At 38.2% G+C, this 18,238-nt stretch overlaps 1 protein-coding gene across 2 annotated transcripts in view; it reads right to left on the reverse strand.

Moving 5' to 3' along the window:
* Positions 1 to 1,281: 1,281 nt before the first annotated feature.
* The window catches only part of TNS3 (tensin 3), a 265,746-nt gene continuing 248,789 nt past the window's right edge, over positions 1,282 to 18,238 (reverse strand). For both annotated transcript variants that reach the window (XM_026033704.1, XM_026033705.1), the window contains 10 exons: positions 17,113 to 17,759; positions 16,377 to 16,463; positions 13,775 to 13,906; positions 11,317 to 11,412; positions 10,045 to 10,122; positions 8,296 to 8,373; positions 3,978 to 4,146; positions 3,084 to 3,152; positions 2,952 to 2,978; positions 1,282 to 1,932 (listed from right to left, as the gene is read on the reverse strand). In XM_026033704.1, the coding sequence (XP_025889489.1) occupies positions 1,788 to 1,932; positions 2,952 to 2,978; positions 3,084 to 3,152; positions 3,978 to 4,146; positions 8,296 to 8,373; positions 10,045 to 10,122; positions 11,317 to 11,412; positions 13,775 to 13,906; positions 16,377 to 16,463; positions 17,113 to 17,759 (1,528 nt within the window). In that variant the 3' untranslated portion in view covers positions 1,282 to 1,787. The remainder of the gene's footprint in view (positions 1,933 to 2,951; positions 2,979 to 3,083; positions 3,153 to 3,977; positions 4,147 to 8,295; positions 8,374 to 10,044; positions 10,123 to 11,316; positions 11,413 to 13,774; positions 13,907 to 16,376; positions 16,464 to 17,112; positions 17,760 to 18,238) is intronic.

Here is an 18,238-nt window from a genome sequence, read left to right on the forward strand (position 1 = left end):
GAAAAGAATGAAAAAAAAATCTGTTAATAAAAACCAGATCACCATCTATACAGAATAAATACAATTTAGATAGGTGGCTCTATTTTTATTGTATAGCCCAACCAGAGTTTCCCACCTTTTTAAACCATTATTTAGTAAAATTTCTAGTTAATCCAATGTCTCGTGAATCTAGCATGCAGCATTTATCATGTCATTCTATTGCTCGAGTTATTATTGTAATAGTGACAATCTCACATCAGAAAAACTGAGGCAATAAACCTTCTCAGCACTGTCCCACAGCAGTTGTTTCTGCTATGGTGCAGAGCTGTCTAGGACTGCTCTTTTTGGACTGAATGGGACTTATTAAGAGTAGACCTCAGACAACTGCTGTTCTTCATTAAGGCTTCCACTGTAATCTACCTTATAGGTTTTCTGCAATATATAAATATTGTAAAGCTCACAGCTATGCATTTAAAATACACATGTGCTTATAAAGAGACAAAGATTCGTACAGGCATGACAGTTGTACAAATCATGACAAAATGCTCTCCAGAAATGGGGTAGAGTAACAAAATAAATTCCATTCCCTTTAAATTCCTTTTGCATTTCCTGACTCAAGATATTATTAAAACACAACTACAAAACATGAAAACAGCCCCTACAGTTGAAAAAAACTCCACTCCCCAAAACTCCAATAAAAAAGGGGCCAAAAAGAACCCACTTATGTTAGCAGATGTTAGAAAGGGGAACAAATGTTACAACCAAAGTACTATTGCAAAGAAGATAGTAGATGGAAAATGCCTCATCACTGTAAGACAAAGTCAAAATATGAAACTCTATTCTCTACAGCAAGGCACATGCAACATATTTTTACTTACATGAGAGTTCTAAAAAGGCAAAGCTCAACAGTGGTCTAGTAAAAGAATTTCCATATGATATACCAAGATCTGAGATCTACTATAAATAATCTGGCATAAGCAAAAATATATAAATTATAATTTTTTCCTCTTCGCTTTTCTCTCATTTTTATCCTGTAATTATTAAAATACAGTATCTTCCCTGCTTAGTTCTTTGTATAAAAAAATACTAATACAAAAAGCATTATGGAATACACTTCCACACATCCATTTTTTGTCTGCCACCTTTCCCCTACTTAAAATTATTCAAGCTAAAACTGCCCAGCCGTCTTTACACTAAATACAGAGAAATCTCCCTGGATATTCCATGTTGCTGTTCCAAACAGAAATGAACTTGCACAGACCTTCTCTTCACATACATCTTCCCCATCTCCATTCAATCCCCACCACTGATCACATACAGATGAAGAGAAGAGCAAATAGTCCTCCTCAGACCACCATTCTCTCAAGATCATATGCTTGCAAGGCCTATAGCTACCATTGATGCAATTGTGGCAAGTGTCTTTGTGGTGGTTCTAATAAATATTTGCTGCACAAGTGTGGCACAGCCTAGTGACTGGGTGATTATTTCTGTTCCAATAAATGACAAGAAACAGCATGGGAAAATACATTAGAAACCCAACAGGAAATAAGTTTTTCATTTTATGCTTCATTCAGGCATAAGCTATGTGGGCTTAGGTGACACCCAACTTCTTTTGCTTAGTCTTTTGATATAAAAAGAAAGAGATAATGCTTTGATCAGTCAGAGGCATCTTCAAAGACTGTACTCTTCCAAACTTAATGCAAACAGAATGTCCTGTGCCTTCCTTTTTGGGGATGACAAGGTTCAGCCTTTGCTGCTGAACAGTCTTTCAAGCCAGTCAAGATTTCTGGGTCGAGGCTGGTGAGGCGTCAGATCTTCTTCTGGGATCCGATCATGACCTTTGATACAAAGTTCACAATGGCGCTAGCAGGTTGCTCCGGGTCGTGCTCTGCAAATAAGTGACACACGTTGTCCGTGGCACTGCCTTGCTTCCTGGCCACAAATCCAAATACTCTGCAAGGGCAAAAACCACAGCACATTAGAGAACTGAGACACGCACATCACCTCTTTTCATAAACCAGAAAGGATACCAAGGCAACCAGAAGTACGAAGCCTATCCAAAGGGAGCTCAAATTGTGTTGTCCATAATATTGTCCTGTTTTTTTACTTTTCTCCATGAGCACACTGTACTGTTCACTGTCAGAAACATGCTACTGACCTGGAAGATACTTCATCTGACTCAGTACTGCTCTCATCTGTCTTGGAGATGTCATGTGTGGTGAGCAGATTTGAAGGGTTGGGATGCTCAAAAAGAGATTTTGTAGGCAACATATCTCAGTGGATTAAGCATTTGAGATTTTTTTCTGTTCATTTTCTGAGATCAGTACAGCCCTGAATAAATGAAGAGCACTTCTCTCCATTGAGGCTTTTCCTTGCAGTAAGAGGGGAACAATGATGATCTTCAAAAGAAAATATGAATGATCAACTGATAATTATAAATTATGCCCAACATTCATGTCACTAGGGATTTCCTCCTGTATGTGCTGAACGTGTGATTTTCTTTTTTTATATCTGCTAGTCCAAGTGAGAAGAGTAAACCTAGCTAAAACTTCTGTTAGCACCATTTGGCTAAAGTGCTGTAAGAGTATAAAAGTGAGCAGTAATGGTTCTATTTTCAACTCTGAAACTTCAGGTAGATCACAGACCTGCAACCCAAATAAACTCTGTAACTCTGGTTCTAGATATCCTGCCATGACTTAACTTGGCCCTGACCTGCAGAGGTGTAAATGAAGTAATGACACAATGAAATGAAATGAAATGAAATGAAATGAAATGAAATGAAATGAAATGAAAATGAAATGAAAATGAAATGACCCTTGTGGAGAAAGAGACTTTTACTTCTGAATAGTTACTGTCTCTTCTACATCTCTGACAAAGATGACAGATCATAATTTAGAAGACTAACAAACTGTTATCTGTATTGATACTCCTAAAATATTCAGTTAAAGTGACTGGAATAGGTGTCTACTTACTTTGCAGAAAGGCCATCTTTCATCCATCTTGTTGTCCATAAGAAAGCAGATAAAAAAAATAAAAAGGACACATATGTTAGATCTTTGGGCTCACAAATGAAGAAAATACTAGAAACTGCTTATGTTTCTTACTTCCTGTCCTGTGGATCCAAAGCACAGAAAATAACTGTGTTGACAGGATAATGTCGCCGAAAAAAGAGCCTGGATAGGAAAAAATAAAAAAGTTTCAGACATACTTAGGATGCTTAAAATTTTAACACTGAAAACACATCAGAAAAATAAAGAAAACAGATTTCTAAATTTAATAATGACAATATATTCTTTTTGTCATCTCTTAGTGACACTTTGTAAACGATATGATTTACACCAACCAAATAAAATAACCAAATAAACATTCCTATTTAGAATAGGATCATCTAAATTTGGATGAAAGAAAACTAACTCTCAAGCTAAGGTAGAAGTATCAGGCTTTTACCATTCCTCCTTTGTAAAGCCCAGTTTTTAAATCTAAGGAGTTTGCAGTTGTCTTCATGTTACTCACCACAACATAAATTTAAATCAACATTTTATCACAGTAGTTTACAGGCATTGGACTATTGATAACAATATTTCAAATACTTGGAGATATACAGTGGCTGCTTTGGCAAGCTCCATTCAGTGTTATTGGTAATAGCTACAGTGAAGATTTCAATAAATTTCAGTAAATATGCTGAATACCAGATGTTAGCAAAACCACTCATTACTTTCTCTTTTTCTGGGAAATAATAACAAAGAAAAAAATGTCATGGCAAAGTGACCTTCCAGAAACACCCATGTGGAAGAACTACCCATAGCTTAAAATATTCATCCTCCAGCACTGTAGATGGTCCGCAGTGCCATGGACCAGATATTATCATTCTTTGGACAATTCCATTTTGCTATAATCTGAGACAGAGACTGCAAAACATATCTAGGAAAAACAACTCAACAAGTGACATTTGTCTGGGACAAGGCCAGATATTCTCTTCCCATCCCTCATTTGCTTACTTTCTTTGATTATCTGTTAGTGTGATGCCCTGTGCAGACACCTTGAAATGGACCACGGTTGAGATGGGTGAAGGATCTTGCATCAGTGTTAGGCTTAAAGCTTTCTGCACTGCCTGGTAGCCTGTAAGGGACTCCATCTCCACTGAATTCAGATACCAGACATTACATGCTGTAAGAAAAGAGGGGAAAGACCTTGAGGTCATTACTCCAACTGAATCAAACAGGAATTTAAAAAAAAAAAAAAAAAAGGTCAATTTTTCACCTATGTAAAGTGACAAACAAAGCCGACAACAAACTATCAAATTTTCTGTTTATTTGTGCTTCATCTTGTCCCACTGTTGCTTCATAATTTAAGATAACTTCAGAGGGTAGAGATCTTTTAACTCTCTCTTTGGTTCAACATTTTTACATTTAAGCCAATGATCATATGTTACCTGTGACCCAAAGATACTCCTTATATTTAAATAAATACCAGATAGTATGAAACAGAAAGGCCATTTATAGCTACTACTACTACTACAACTACTAGCAAACACAATCCTGATGGTGAAGAATGGGAATATTTTGCCTGTAAGTTCTATTACAGCAGTTAAATAAGAAAATACACATTTTTGCAGCACCACAGAATCACAGATGTTCACACTTTCAAATGATGCTTAAACTACATTCAAAGGAAACTATTCACCTCTTTTTGGCAAGAAAACAAGAATCCTTTTACCCTACAAAGTGAGGATCTCTGCAACTGCAACACTCACTTCTCTTTACTTTCATTGTGCTTTGAACATTATTTTAGAGTGAACAAAATTTCTACAAAGAAAAACAATAATTACATCTATATTTTTATGTCTATTCTTTATTTCAACATGTTTTAAGTTTTAGAGCCCTAGTCCTCTCCCTAGGTGGCATTGACAATGACAGTACATTGAGGAAAAAATAAACGCTCTGATTTGTGTTCATATCTGGACCAGATCTGGATGAAAACCCATGTTATTATCTCTGAATTTCATTGCCTAAAGATACCACAGAATATTCTTTACAGAATAGGTCATTCATTTCTGAGGCCCCCAAACAGGTTAACCTAATTCCGGGTCTCAGACATCAAATCTGCAGTAAGCAGTGGGACACTATGCAGGAGATCATTTAATAGGAACATTCATATGCTTAAATACTTTGGGCCTGTGATATAAAGTCAAAGTTACAAGCAGATTAAAAACATTTATTAAGAACATTTCTGAAGTTGAAATGTTAGCCTTACTCTACAACACAAGCAAGCATGATTAAGCATGCCTAAAGCATGATTAAGCATGCCTAAAGCATGATTAAGCATGCCTAAACATAGCTACTAACAGACTTTGTGTTTTGGTAAACACATTTGTGTGTGTTTTGGTAAACACAGTTGTGCAGGTGTCCAGGACAGAATTTACAACTGTGGCAGCTGATGTGTGCAAATTAGTATGTTAATATTTGACTTGTTAACACTTCAGCATGGCTTGCCAAACTTATTATGAATACAAAGATTTAATTTAATCTAATAGCTTCTCCTTTCATATGGCTATTCTGTGATTTGGGGAAGGCTTTCTCCTTCTATTATCTATATAAAATACATAGCTAAGCTATGCCACTTCTCCTGCTATTATTTATATAAAACAGTCAGCTAAACTCTGCCACTTTCAGAACAACCAAGTAGCTGTACAGCTGTAGATTGCATGAGCAGAAGTTTGATTCCAGCATGACTATCAGTCAAATTCTATGCTTGCTTCCTGCCAATAACTTCAAGCACTGAAGGCTGTCAGTGAGAAAAGAATTTGATCTGTGAAAAAAAAAAATCCCACAGATATTTTTTCACTGATGTTCAAGTTTCAGTAACCTTTGCTTGAATTCATTATAGTGCAATTCATATAGAGAGAGATTTAAGCAGTTGAATGGTGAATTCAGTGAGGCCTTCATCACCAAACAGCTTTCTGTCATGTTGGTCCAAGACTGTAAATAACATTTTAAAGTATAAACTTTCTTCTTTTCACATCATTATTGTATTCACTTGATCCAGATCTAAAGCTCCTCATTATCCTGTGAATTTTTCCCACCACAGGAAGCTTGCCTTGTTTCACAGTTACATTCCTAACCACTTCTGAGGTTCTTATGAAGGGATTCCCTTCCTTTCATGCCAGGCATTGCTCTGTTGTCAACAGACTATATTTAGGTTTTGTTCCTAAACAAAATACCTAACTCTAATTCTAGACTGTCTTCCAATGTAGCAGCTCAAAAGCAGTTACTAAATACAGTATGTGATTTTACCTTCTATTGAATGATAAAGAAATCTTAGAAGTACTGGAAGGCACAAAAACATGTCAGCTTAAAAATGAGACTACAGGGAAGGAAGGTTATGGGAAAGGCTTAAAGTTCTCTCATTTAAGAACATCCACATTCTGATCTAGGCAGCTGACATGGTGAATTGAATGGCAGTGATCCCACAGAAACTCTTTTCAAGGCACAAAGAGAAGGAAAAAATCTGTGAAACAGCATCTTTCCTGTGACATAGTTCTGCCCATCTTTCACAGCTGCCATTTTGTAAATCACTTTGGTATTAGCAATTGGCTACCCTCACTAAACCATACTGCTTTTAACTTGGGAATATAGTTTTACTTGGAATGGTTAGTCCCTAGTTATTATCTAGTCCTTTATAATGGACACAGATATGAAAAAAATGGCATTTATTTGGGGAATCCAATTTTCCTGCTAAACAAGGTGGTTAATAAAACAATGTCTATTCTAGGAAAGAGCCACTTATCTGAACAGATCCTAGTCTTCAGTAGTCATTCTCCAGAAAGCAAAAGATTTGTCAGTTAGTGACTGTATTTAGGTAAGGACCATAAATGCTCAATATGTTTTTCAGACAGCTCTAGAAATAGTTATTCTAGCCCTGCATATCTTTAGTTTTTCACTTGTTGTGTGGAAGAAGGTTGGGGCAATATAAGGCATGGCAGGGAAAAAGGGAGTTTGCTTTAAATAAATTGCACTTCCTCACATCTCCTCCTATGCTTGCTAAAGAAATAGTTTACATATTCAGGATCTGAGCATCAATGTGCATTGCAACAACTGTAGTTTTCAAAGAAAAGCAGTGTGACTGCTGAGATTTCTGAAATAAGCAAAGTCATTGAGAAATAATGTGTAAGGGCCAAACACTCTGAAAATATTCCTTAGCTAACTTCTATATGCAGGTTCCAAAATCTTGATTAAAAAGGCAAAAAAGTTTTGGTGTTACTAAATTCCCCAAATGATTCTTGGTTTGACAGCCTGCATATGGAGTGATCCAGCTACTGCCCTAACTGAAGTGAAGAATTACTTTTCTTTGCTGAACTTTGCCTGAAGGAGGAAAAATCAGCAGTTTTCAAAAGTCAACATATGCCTGTTCTGCAGCATTTGTTTATAGAACTTTTCCTCTCACCTTCCTCCATCTTGGCTTTTACCTCGTTGGCCACAATCACCACCAGTGACACTGGTAGCTTGAAATGCCCACATGTGCTTGCTTCTAGCACAGCCTTATCAAGGCTAGCCATTGCCTCGGCCACACATTCCTGCTTGATGACAGCATTTGAAGTGGTAATGCAAAGTTTTAAGTCAAAACAGATTGCTGCACAAGCAAGGAACAACCTTCCTTCACTTCAGCTTCCTTCTGCCAAACTCCAGTTTGGCAGACAACCCCCATGAAGCCCCCTGTAAGAGATACAGGCAACAAGCAGTCACATAAAGGCATGCCTGGCCCCAAAGCTTCTTTTCAGAGCTTCATCTTTAGGTTAGGTATGGAAGCAACCTTGTCAAGACTCTTCTGTTACCTCAAGAAGCTCAAGGAAAGACAACTTAACTTGAGAAAATAGTGGGAGCTGAAATATGCCTGAGGATTCATAAAACAGCATTCAATGGAAAAGACATTGAACTTTTCACTTCCTAACAACATGCAACAACATGTGGCATCAAGTCAAACAGCTCAATGATTTTCTTTCTTTTTTTTCCCCAATTTGTGGGCTAGTTAACACTTTCCTGTGGCAATGTTGATTTCTATGCTGAGAATTAAACCTTGCTCCAAACTTTGCCTAACTGCCCTTTGCAGACATCTTTGGCATAGTCCATGAAGTTCTGCAGGCTACAGTTGTAAAATACCTTCTAAGAGTCAAATCACCATGTACAGATTAGTATGCTGGAAACAGCCTATGTATACTTTGCATTCTAACAGGAGGCACAAGTGGAAAGCAAACACTGTGTTATAGAATGAGGAAAAAAAAAACTTTGCAACAATCAAATGACAGGAAAGTTTACCAACCTGCACCCTGTTTGAGAAGCTCTGCTGCTGAGTTTGCAGCAGTCTGTGGAGAATTTTCTACTATCTCCTCCAAGGGATCTGCAAACAGAAAACACCATCCATGTTTTGACTGTACTTGAATAGGCAAATTAATGCATATGCTCAAGTTTAAGTCTAGCTGTTGTAATTGTGATCTTGTGTACTGGCCAACTCTTGGTCAGAAATAGTAAGCAATCTTGTATCTGCAAGAGTAAGCAATCGTGCCATATGCCTTTTCTTGTTACATTTTTCCCCTCCCAGTGCTACAGGAGAGATGCTTAATCCTTTACCTCCGGACAGTGACATATGTAACTATGTATTGCTGAAGGGATATATGAAACTATGTTAAAACAGTATTAATAACAATATTGCCTCATACAGTCTGCAACCTGTAAGTCTTTAAACCGGTACAAATTTCATTATCCAATTTTCTATAATTTACCTTAAGCACAAAGACTAAGATTTTGCAATGAAATAAAATATTTTGATTCAGAAACCGACAACTTAATTCTTTCTTCATGCATATGTCTAAAACAAACTTCTGAAGTATAGAGACAGAAGTGAAATGTTTGCCTTCAAATATGGCAAAATTAGTGAGAAAATTCTATGTCTGCATGTTATTTTTCTTATATAAAAGTTAGTAAAACATATATCATATAGGCCTGTATTTCATATGGTAGAGACTGTCTTTGAATACATGCAAATGAGCAAGGGTGAGGCAATAATGCTACGCACGTTTAAAGTTATCCATATACTTTAAATGCTGTGACCTGTGTCCAGAATCACTAACCACCAATTTTTTTTTTTTTTAAATAACGTTGGATCATATCAAGATTCCAAAGTAAATCCACTAATTTCATGACAACATGGTTGTCCAGGAAAAGATGAATATATTCCAGTGCTGCATCTCTGCCAGAACAGAAGGAACTTACCATTTTAGGTGAGGAGGATAAGGGGAACAATCCCACACACCACTCTGGTTTCCCATATAGAGATCTCTGGTCACATCTACCATAGCAGGTTTTTTTGCTAAAATGGCTTCATTAATACATTTCCATAATTGAAGAGCTATTTTTGAGGATTGATATATGGCCTTTACAAAAAGTTTAAAGAGCTTAGTGGAAAACCATAAGAATGTTTAACATTTCAATAATACATCTGGTGTTAACTTTGTGTGGGAGAATAAACAGGCAATGGACTTACGGGGCAAAAGTTAACTGCAATCTTCTGTTGTTCGAGAGTGCTTTAAGAAGTTTTCAAAATCAAAATTAGATGTGCAGTCCCATGATGCAACACAGGCTCTTCAATCATTTACTAAATATTTGGACCTCTGTGAGCTGCTGCTTGTTTCCTGTCAGCTTGACACTCAGGGCACCTGCTCTTATTTATCCATCTTGCTTTCCCTAAAGCATTTTGCCATTCAGACCTGGAGTGGATACATCTAACCATACAAGGGCATAATTTCATGTTTGAGAAATGATTTCTTTTTTTTTCCCCTAAATGTTGGATTACTATGCACATTTCCATGACTCATATATATATATATGATTGAAACATCATGGTACTAATCTGCTCAGAACTGCAGCTTGGATGAGAGCCTGCAGGAACACTGAGGAGCCACTTCAAAACTGCAGTAGCCTTTCCCATGCACTCTCACTCGGGTCCTGACTTCTGAAATGTTCACCTGCCTTCAGACATTGTCATTTTCAAGCAGAGTCGGCTGGGACCTACCTCTGTCTGGGATGAGCAGCTTGCAGGGCAGCGCCAGGGGAGTGATGGAGTGCTGGTACACCAGGGCCGTCAAGCTGCCTGAAGGCAGAAGAGCAACAAGACAAAAATACATCAAAAACAGATCAAAAAATAATGCTAAACAGTTATGTTATCCTAAACATAATACATGTCTTTGCTTCCAATATTTGAAGTGCAAAGAGGACAAAAAAATTATTAACATATGCTCATTACTTAATTTCATTTTATACTCTTAAAGTGTGCTGCATTAAAGGTAATATTAATATCTTGTCAAGAAGGTAAAAGTGGTTGAGGCTATGTGTAGGCAGTAAAAGAGCTAGCATTTCTGTCTCTTCACCATGTCTCCACTGTCTAGTTGTTAGTCTACATGTATCTCTATTTTGGCCTAGAGAAAACCTGCCCTAGTCAATACGATGCTGACATATGTAACTGTCTCTGTTAAGCTATTCTTTTAATTGGTGCCTTAAAATTCATTATTGATAGGCACTTTTCTAGTTTGGATCCCATTTCAATTAAAAGTAAATCAAATCTTAGTCACAGTCATCATGATGAACCATATTTTGAGAGATGAATGGACAATATTCATCAATATATTTGTACAAAAGGTTATCCTTCAATTCCATTCACATGCAAATATTGAATGTTCTATCACAGTTCAGATAAACTTATTTTTTACAGCCCATCAAAAGATATCTTAAAAAGGAAAGGTAATCCACATCTGCAAGGGTCTTGTTGATATTTATACTATTAGTGCTTCAGTTTCACAAATGTGTTTGCAAAAAGTTGTCATACTTTTATGGTAGAAGACCCTTTCACATATGATGCGCTTTTGTTGCAATGCATTATGTACCTACAGTACAATTAGCTTTTTACTAAATTTTACTAAAATTTTTTACCACACATTCTACTCAGGAGTCATTTAAGATTGTCGTCTACAGTTTAAATACAGCAAAAACACAAAATGAGCAGAGCATCCTGAATAAATAAGGCCACCTACAGTCATCTAGCTGAGCTCTGTGCCATTGCAGTTGTGCACTGTAGTTCAAAGCTTACTCCTGTGCATTCATACTAGGAGTGCACTGCAGAGATACTTAGGTAAACATGTAGAAAGCTGCTATTACATAACCATTTCAATATGGGTTCCTAAGGAAATCTTTCAGACTTAAGCAAAATATTCTCTCATTTCCATTCAAGTCTATAAAACAAATACAAAATATTTCCAACTTCTGCATCTTTGTGATGCACAATACTTACCAAAATAGGGTTCATTTGGGCATCCTTTTAAGCGCACTCCCTTGTGAGTGCATTCAATCAGAAAATGCCTTACAAGCTCACTTGACAGATCTCCAACTGTTGCAAAGAAAGAAAAAGTACATGAAGAGAAACAATGAACAAACAAGTCTCACAAATGAGCAGATCTTTATGAGGCAACTTTCCACATTATCACTGAATGTTTTATACACAGCAGGCAAAAAAATCCTTAGAGTTGTTCTGCTGCAAGATTCCAAGCTGATGAAAAGGCTAGTCTGTAAAACAACATCTATGAAACTAATAAAAATATTCTGCTTCAGATAATCAGAAACATTTTATAAACAGAAGTAACTGACGTGTCGATATGCAGAGGTGTCCAGAAAGTCCCAATCACTGTCCCAACTAGAGACAGGAATAAAAATTTGGAAAAAAAAAATTAGAAATTCTGGAGTACTTGCCAATTAGAAGAACTTGTATCCAGTGTGATGACAAGGGCTAAAATTATGGCAAAATACTCAAATTTCTAGTGACAGGATAGAAAATTGCTCACAGAAACTTTCCAGACCAAAAGAATGAAAGATCTAGTTGCAGTAAGGTATTGCTGCCAAGTCTGTTGTTGAATTCGTAACTTTTAAAATGTTTGCAGTATTATTATAAGCCTTTGCTCCTGGAAACAAGCGATTAGATGAGATTAAGGTTTCTGCAGCTTGCTAGATTTATACCCCTCAAGGTTCTAGGATAAATCTTTAAATCTATAAGCTAGGAGATAACATAATGAGGAGATACGAAGTCCTTGAGATTTAGCATTTTTATAAGTATACATGTGTACATATAATTAAGACAAAATCCGTTTTTCTCCAAAGGCTTGTTCACAGTATTTCACAGCTAACTGCAAACTGGAGCACTTTCCAAGTAATAAAAATTAACCTATAGCAATAGGCAAAGCAGCCTGAACATTCAAATCTCAACTAAATACCTATAAACACTATCTTTCAGTCTGATTTTGTCAGCCATAGTGCAGAGAACATGTGACATCAAGGGCCAATACACATGAAAATATCAGCCGGGACAAGAGGAATTTCTTTGTAAAGCTAGTATTGCAAATCTCACCTTTTCAAACAGCTTACTGCTTGCCATTATGCTCTCACAACACTAAAAATATATAGATATAAGATATAAGGATATAAGGATGACATAGATATAAGGACGTGATGTGCGTGAGATGAAACAAACATGCTCTCCAGGATGAATAAGCAGGAAATACAGAACTTAGTATCACAAAGCAAAAAGTGGAGGAATGCTACAGTCCTGTAAAACATCTTCTACTGCTGTAATCAGTGGCTGCAGCACAACCAACCAACTGATTCTTAAAGCTGCTAAAGTTTGGATTCCCATGTCTTCCTGAACTTCACTGTTTCCAATGAGAAAAAAAAAGATCAAAAAAGCGTATCTACAATCACCGCCATTTGCCTCCTTATTGATGCTATCCTCAATACACTTTTATTGCCTAATTAAAACCAGACATTATGCTGGTTTCTGCTGATGCTTCTGGACAATAAAAAGAAGGATTTAATGGCAAGTTTTTTTTTTTTTTAAATTAGAAATTGTCTCAATATTTCAAGTTAAACTTACAGAATCTGAAAGTGCTATCATATTTGAGGCAGACTGCTAACTTTGCTCCAGAGTGAACACGGTCATCTTCAAAAAGAACAATGCACAAAATTGCACATTGCACAAAGCATTGTGATGCTTTCCTGTCATCTCAGTTCCTTACCTCACCAGGCAACATACACCAATGGAATATAATAAGCTTTGCCAAATGAAAACAGTAGCACTGCAAACCACTCCACTGCCCTGGCAGTAGCACAAACGGACCCACGGATGCTACTGATGCTCCCTCCTAAGTTTCCAAACTTCCAAACTAATTAATGTTTTCCATATGCTCTTCTCATTTTTCCTTTCACAGCTAACAAACACAAGTTATACACGAAGGTGATGGAGTTGGGAGAAAAGTCTATCCCATTCTTCTCGTTAAACAACTATTCCTAATATAAAACTGTCTCCCCACTGGGGTTAAGAATATTCAATCTTCCAGCCAAATGAAAACTTTACACGGTAGTATTTGGATCAAACACAGACTTCTAATTGCGGGTGATGACCCATTACTGAGATAACAATGGTTTTCCATTAGGTGGTTAAAGCATAGTATATTAAGACCCACAAGGTGTATGCCTTTTCATCCAGTTGTAAATACCACATACTTCTTGTGGTAAATACCACAAACTTCTTAGCTGGTCACACTCAACAAGACTCACTCGACTGCTACAGGAAATCAAATGGAGTCCTTGATTCAAATAACACTTACCAGAGGAGGAGAAGATCCTCCCAGATCACTTCACAGTGATTAAAGACATCCCATCACGTGTGCATGGTTAAATAGTAGACAGAAGGTGTACAGTACCTTTCTTGTTCAACTGCATCACAGAAGGAGGTGGTGTGGCAACTTTCATGGCTAGTCCGTAGGCTCCCCGAAAAGAGTGACTGTCTCGAACAATGAACGACCCAGGCTCCTTATCCTTGAGAACAGCAATGGCTGCAAAGGAGGCAGGGAAAAAAGAGAGAAAAACATTTCCAGAGACACACACAAAAGAAAGGTTCAGTTCCAACTCTATAATTATGAGGGTAGTAAGGGAAAGCAGAATATCTTCTCTGACTCTATTGCTGTAGAACAGACTATAAACAAACACATTTGGGGGATTATAATTGGAACATCTCATGTGAGTCTCACAGATGCATATGGCAGTAAAAGCCTCATGGGTACCCTCCACTAGTGATTTTGAACTATCACTACTGACTTTTAAACTGCAGCACTGGGCTGGCAAGCTGCTGCTACACAGCAAATGTATCAAAATTTAGCACACTCATATTGCTCACTAGTCTGCCAACTGATCATCAGCTGATTTTTACTGAAACTTTAGTCTATGCCTCAGGTCAGTGTCTTCAGGCAGGTAGCAAATAGTACCCAAGGAAATGAATAGCAGGATCTCTTGAGTAAAGCCTTACAGTTTCATCTGCCAGTTCAAAGCACAAAAGGGAGCAGAGCTACAGTTCCCAGGCAGGCTGAACCACATTGTTTGCTTTTCTCCACAATCTCAACAGCAGGAGCACAGTGATGCCCAGTTGCCACCAGCTTCCTGCTCTGCAAAGCACTTGCATGCTCCCATTCACTTGAAAGCAAGGGAAGGGATGTAAGTGGTGCACCCATAATTTTTTTTTATCATGAAAAACAAATAACAATAGAAAACAAGGAAAATAGAGACACAATTGTCTGGTATCCTGCTTGAGCGAACAGAGCAAAGGACATGTTTGGTCAGCTCAGTTCTTCCATAAGAAGAAAACATCTATTTGTATGGTAACCTATCGCATACAGAGAGAAGGAGGAGGAATATATAAAATCCTGCAATTTAGCAGAACTTGCCTAAGATGGCCAAATCTGCCAAGCAGATTTAGAAGGTATCATTTGTCATACTAACAGTCCACTAAGTGAGCGGAAAAACAAACAAACAAACAAAAACAAGCCCACCACCTACTTCCGCTCCTCAGCAACAGCATTTAAAGCCCTTTTTAAAGAGGAATTTTACTTGGTAAGGTGAAAAAGGCATACTAAAAGGTTGGGAAGAATATCTTTCTCACAAGCAGCAGCATGTTAGGTTTAATCTTCCTTTAGGATCTATTCCCTCTTTGGACTTGCATCAAGTCAGTAAACTTCCTCTGTCCACTGAAACCCTAAGTGCTCTCTCTGGGTTGGGGAGTGCCAAGGGGAAGACTGGCATGAGGGGATCAGTAAAACACCATCCAGGGATGAATAAATAACCTTTTCTATGACCTTCTATTCCCTTGTGCTCATATTTACCCATACACTGTAAGAGGCATCCTCAGAGTTCAAGAAACTATGCATTAGACAGGCACAACAATTTATTTGCCAAAAGCTGATGGCAATTTTGGTTCTAGTTGACAACTGACAGAGGGTGAATTCCCTTTGAAACACAGAGCTATGCTTTATGACGTTTTCCTCAACAACCACATTTTAAGAGTCCTTGTTTAAAATCTTGTCATAACTCATTAAACACTATTCTGTACAGTTGAGTCTTACAACACAGATGCAAGGCCTGCCAGACCAATTGTATTTGCAAAGCACCCAGCATAGTTTATTTATCTGTTATAGCAGGGACAAGGAGTAAGTATGTAGGTACACATTTCCACAGATGTCATAAAAGCTTTCTCAATCTCAGTTGATAATATATCTACATATAGATGAGTTTTATCTGTCTATTGCACCATAGAGATGTCATTCTATGGGAGTATTATTTTGTGACCTTTGGAAATAACATAGCTCACTTGCACCTGACCACAAAACACAGGCTACAGAGCAACTATCTCCATATGCTTTTACGCTGCATTCTAGCTAATGAAGCACTTTGATATTTAATATCTTTCCATTTACCTACACATGAAAATACACGTGGCTGAGCTCAGGCCACAGCAGTACAATTTGTACCCAAAGTTTCTGAGAGCAGCCTGTTGTTTGCTATTACTTCATGCATACCTGCCTTTTCCAGACCTGAATGCCAAAACAGTTCTGCCAGGCAAGCTGCTGAAGCCTTAGCATAACACAGGACTGTGTTAATACAGCATTCTCTGCATGCCTAATCTCTTTTTTCTTGCAACGTATATTAGTGACTTGAAATGCTGTGTGGAGGCAACAGACACATCAGGTTTTGAGTAAATCACAATTTCTGCAGCTACTACAGGCAGATTTTAATTTTGTGGTTAGTTCATTGAAGCTAATGCCTTACCTGATTAACAGGACTTATTTTTAGGACAACTAAATTGCCCTTCATATTCAGTCTTTGGGCAAAGTAAGTTAATAAGTTTGGCTAATACCAAGTTAGGTTTTGCATTTCTTTCAGATATCAGGCAGGCATCAAAGTAGTTTTTAAGAAGGATTCACCAAACAGCGTTCCTGCTAGTGACTACCCCAGAATACATATCAATTTGTATACCTTGTTCTCTTGAAATATCTGGCTTATACCAAAACTTGGACGTGTCCTGGACAAATTTTACAGTCACATGTTTATCAGTTGTGTTTTCTGTGAAATAAAAGGGAAAAAAAAATAAATATTCCAAATATACATGGCTTTTTTTTGCTTCTGTTTCCCGTTTCCAACCATGTTACTCACAGCTAGAAGGACAGTTTAGAGAAGCTCCGAAGTGTCTAAGAATCAAGAAATGTAATATCGTATATTGTCTAAGACACTGCAAGCCCTCTTAAAGTTTCATTTTGACACAGCTATGAAAAATACAAAAACCTTCTACCTTTATAAAACTATGCTAACTACAAACCTTTTCAGCAGGGCTCAGTGAACACATTCTGGATGATCCTAGCTACATTTTTAATGGTATTTGACACGGCGCTAGCACAGATTCAGGCAGAAGTCAGCTTTTATTAAGAGTAACTGGACTGCACACTGCTTGCTTGTGACTTAGCAGCTGAGGAGGAGGACTGTCCTTCACCAATATCTAGTGAAGTGCAGAAAAATCTTTGCAGTTTTGTCCTCAGAATGAATACATCTGAAGCCAATGAACTGCTGCAAACATTCAAGTCTTTTCTGTCATTTTCATTTCTTTTTTTTTTCCTTTTCCTTTTTCCTTTTCCAATTTTTACCCACCTCCCCCCAGTGCTTTTCATAATCTCAGACAAACTCTAATATATTGCACGTTTGTGTGATGTAAACCTACCTGGCAATGGGGAAGTGCTTAAGACTTTCGAGAAATCTGGGAGGACATTGGGGAAGGGGATGCTAATGGTGCTTCCACTGTGGGGGCTAGAGAAGCCACTTGAGGAAGGTGAGACAGAGGCAAAGGAACGGTCTCCTTCAGAGGACCTCTTTTTCTCTGGAAGAGGTGGCTGAGAGTGCAAGTTCCCCCCATGATGCTGCAGAACCATGCTGGTCTGACTGTTGTGTCCAGAAGCCACGGTAAGAAAGCTATGTGGCAAGAAGTCGTTGTCTTCTGTGCTTGCCACTGTTGAGCTCAGGGCTTTAGGGGAGAGGCTAGAGTTGACCATCAAAGCAGATGACTGCTTCTCCTCTCCAGGGGAGCTGCTGCCCACAGTGCCCCCACTGTAACTGAGGTAGGCCTGGGCGCTGCTGTTGACAGCAGGTTCTTGCTGCTGCTCTGCTGGTGAGTTGTCCAGGCTGCTCAGGGCCACTGTGTGCAGTCCTGGGGTTTGGAAATGAGACAAGAGAGAACCATCTTGCACAGAGTTTGAAAATTCAGAGGGCACAAGATAACTTCCTGCTGGCCTACTGTTTCCCATGGAAAGCTGGAGTGGCTGGGAGGATTTAGGGCTGCTTTCAAGCCAAGGCCGATCCGTTGCAGAAGAGCTGTCAAGAAACCCAAAAACAGAAACACAAAAATAAAACAACAGCCAAACTATTTCCTTAAAATCTCAGTATATAACTCATACTACAATCATCACTGAAAACAGTAAATCACCTTAGTCAAGCCAGTACTTGAAGGTGGCATTTGACCACGTGGCCATGACATTTGGCAAGGGAGCTGGCTGAAGAAATTCCTGCCCCACTCTTACTCCTGCACCACCCATTGCAACAATGTAGCCCACTCCTTTCTGCCTCCTCTTCCGGCCAGCCATGCTCATGCTACCATTTGTGAGCTTGCCCTGTAAATCAGACCATCCCATCGATCACAGTTAAAAACCTCCTCCCTCCCTTATTTTAATATGAATCAGTTCAGTGATCTTGCCCACAGCACTGCCCAATAAGCAGTGGTCCTTGAGCTAGCTGGAAAGGAGCAGTGGGAGGCAAGAATTTCTTATGCTAAGGCTGCCATGAAAGGCACACAT

The sequence above is a fragment of the Nothoprocta perdicaria genome, unplaced genomic scaffold, assembly GCF_003342845.1.
Source record: "Nothoprocta perdicaria isolate Ctin4 unplaced genomic scaffold, notPer1 scaffold_131, whole genome shotgun sequence".
Taxonomy (NCBI): Eukaryota; Metazoa; Chordata; class Aves; order Tinamiformes; family Tinamidae; genus Nothoprocta; species Nothoprocta perdicaria.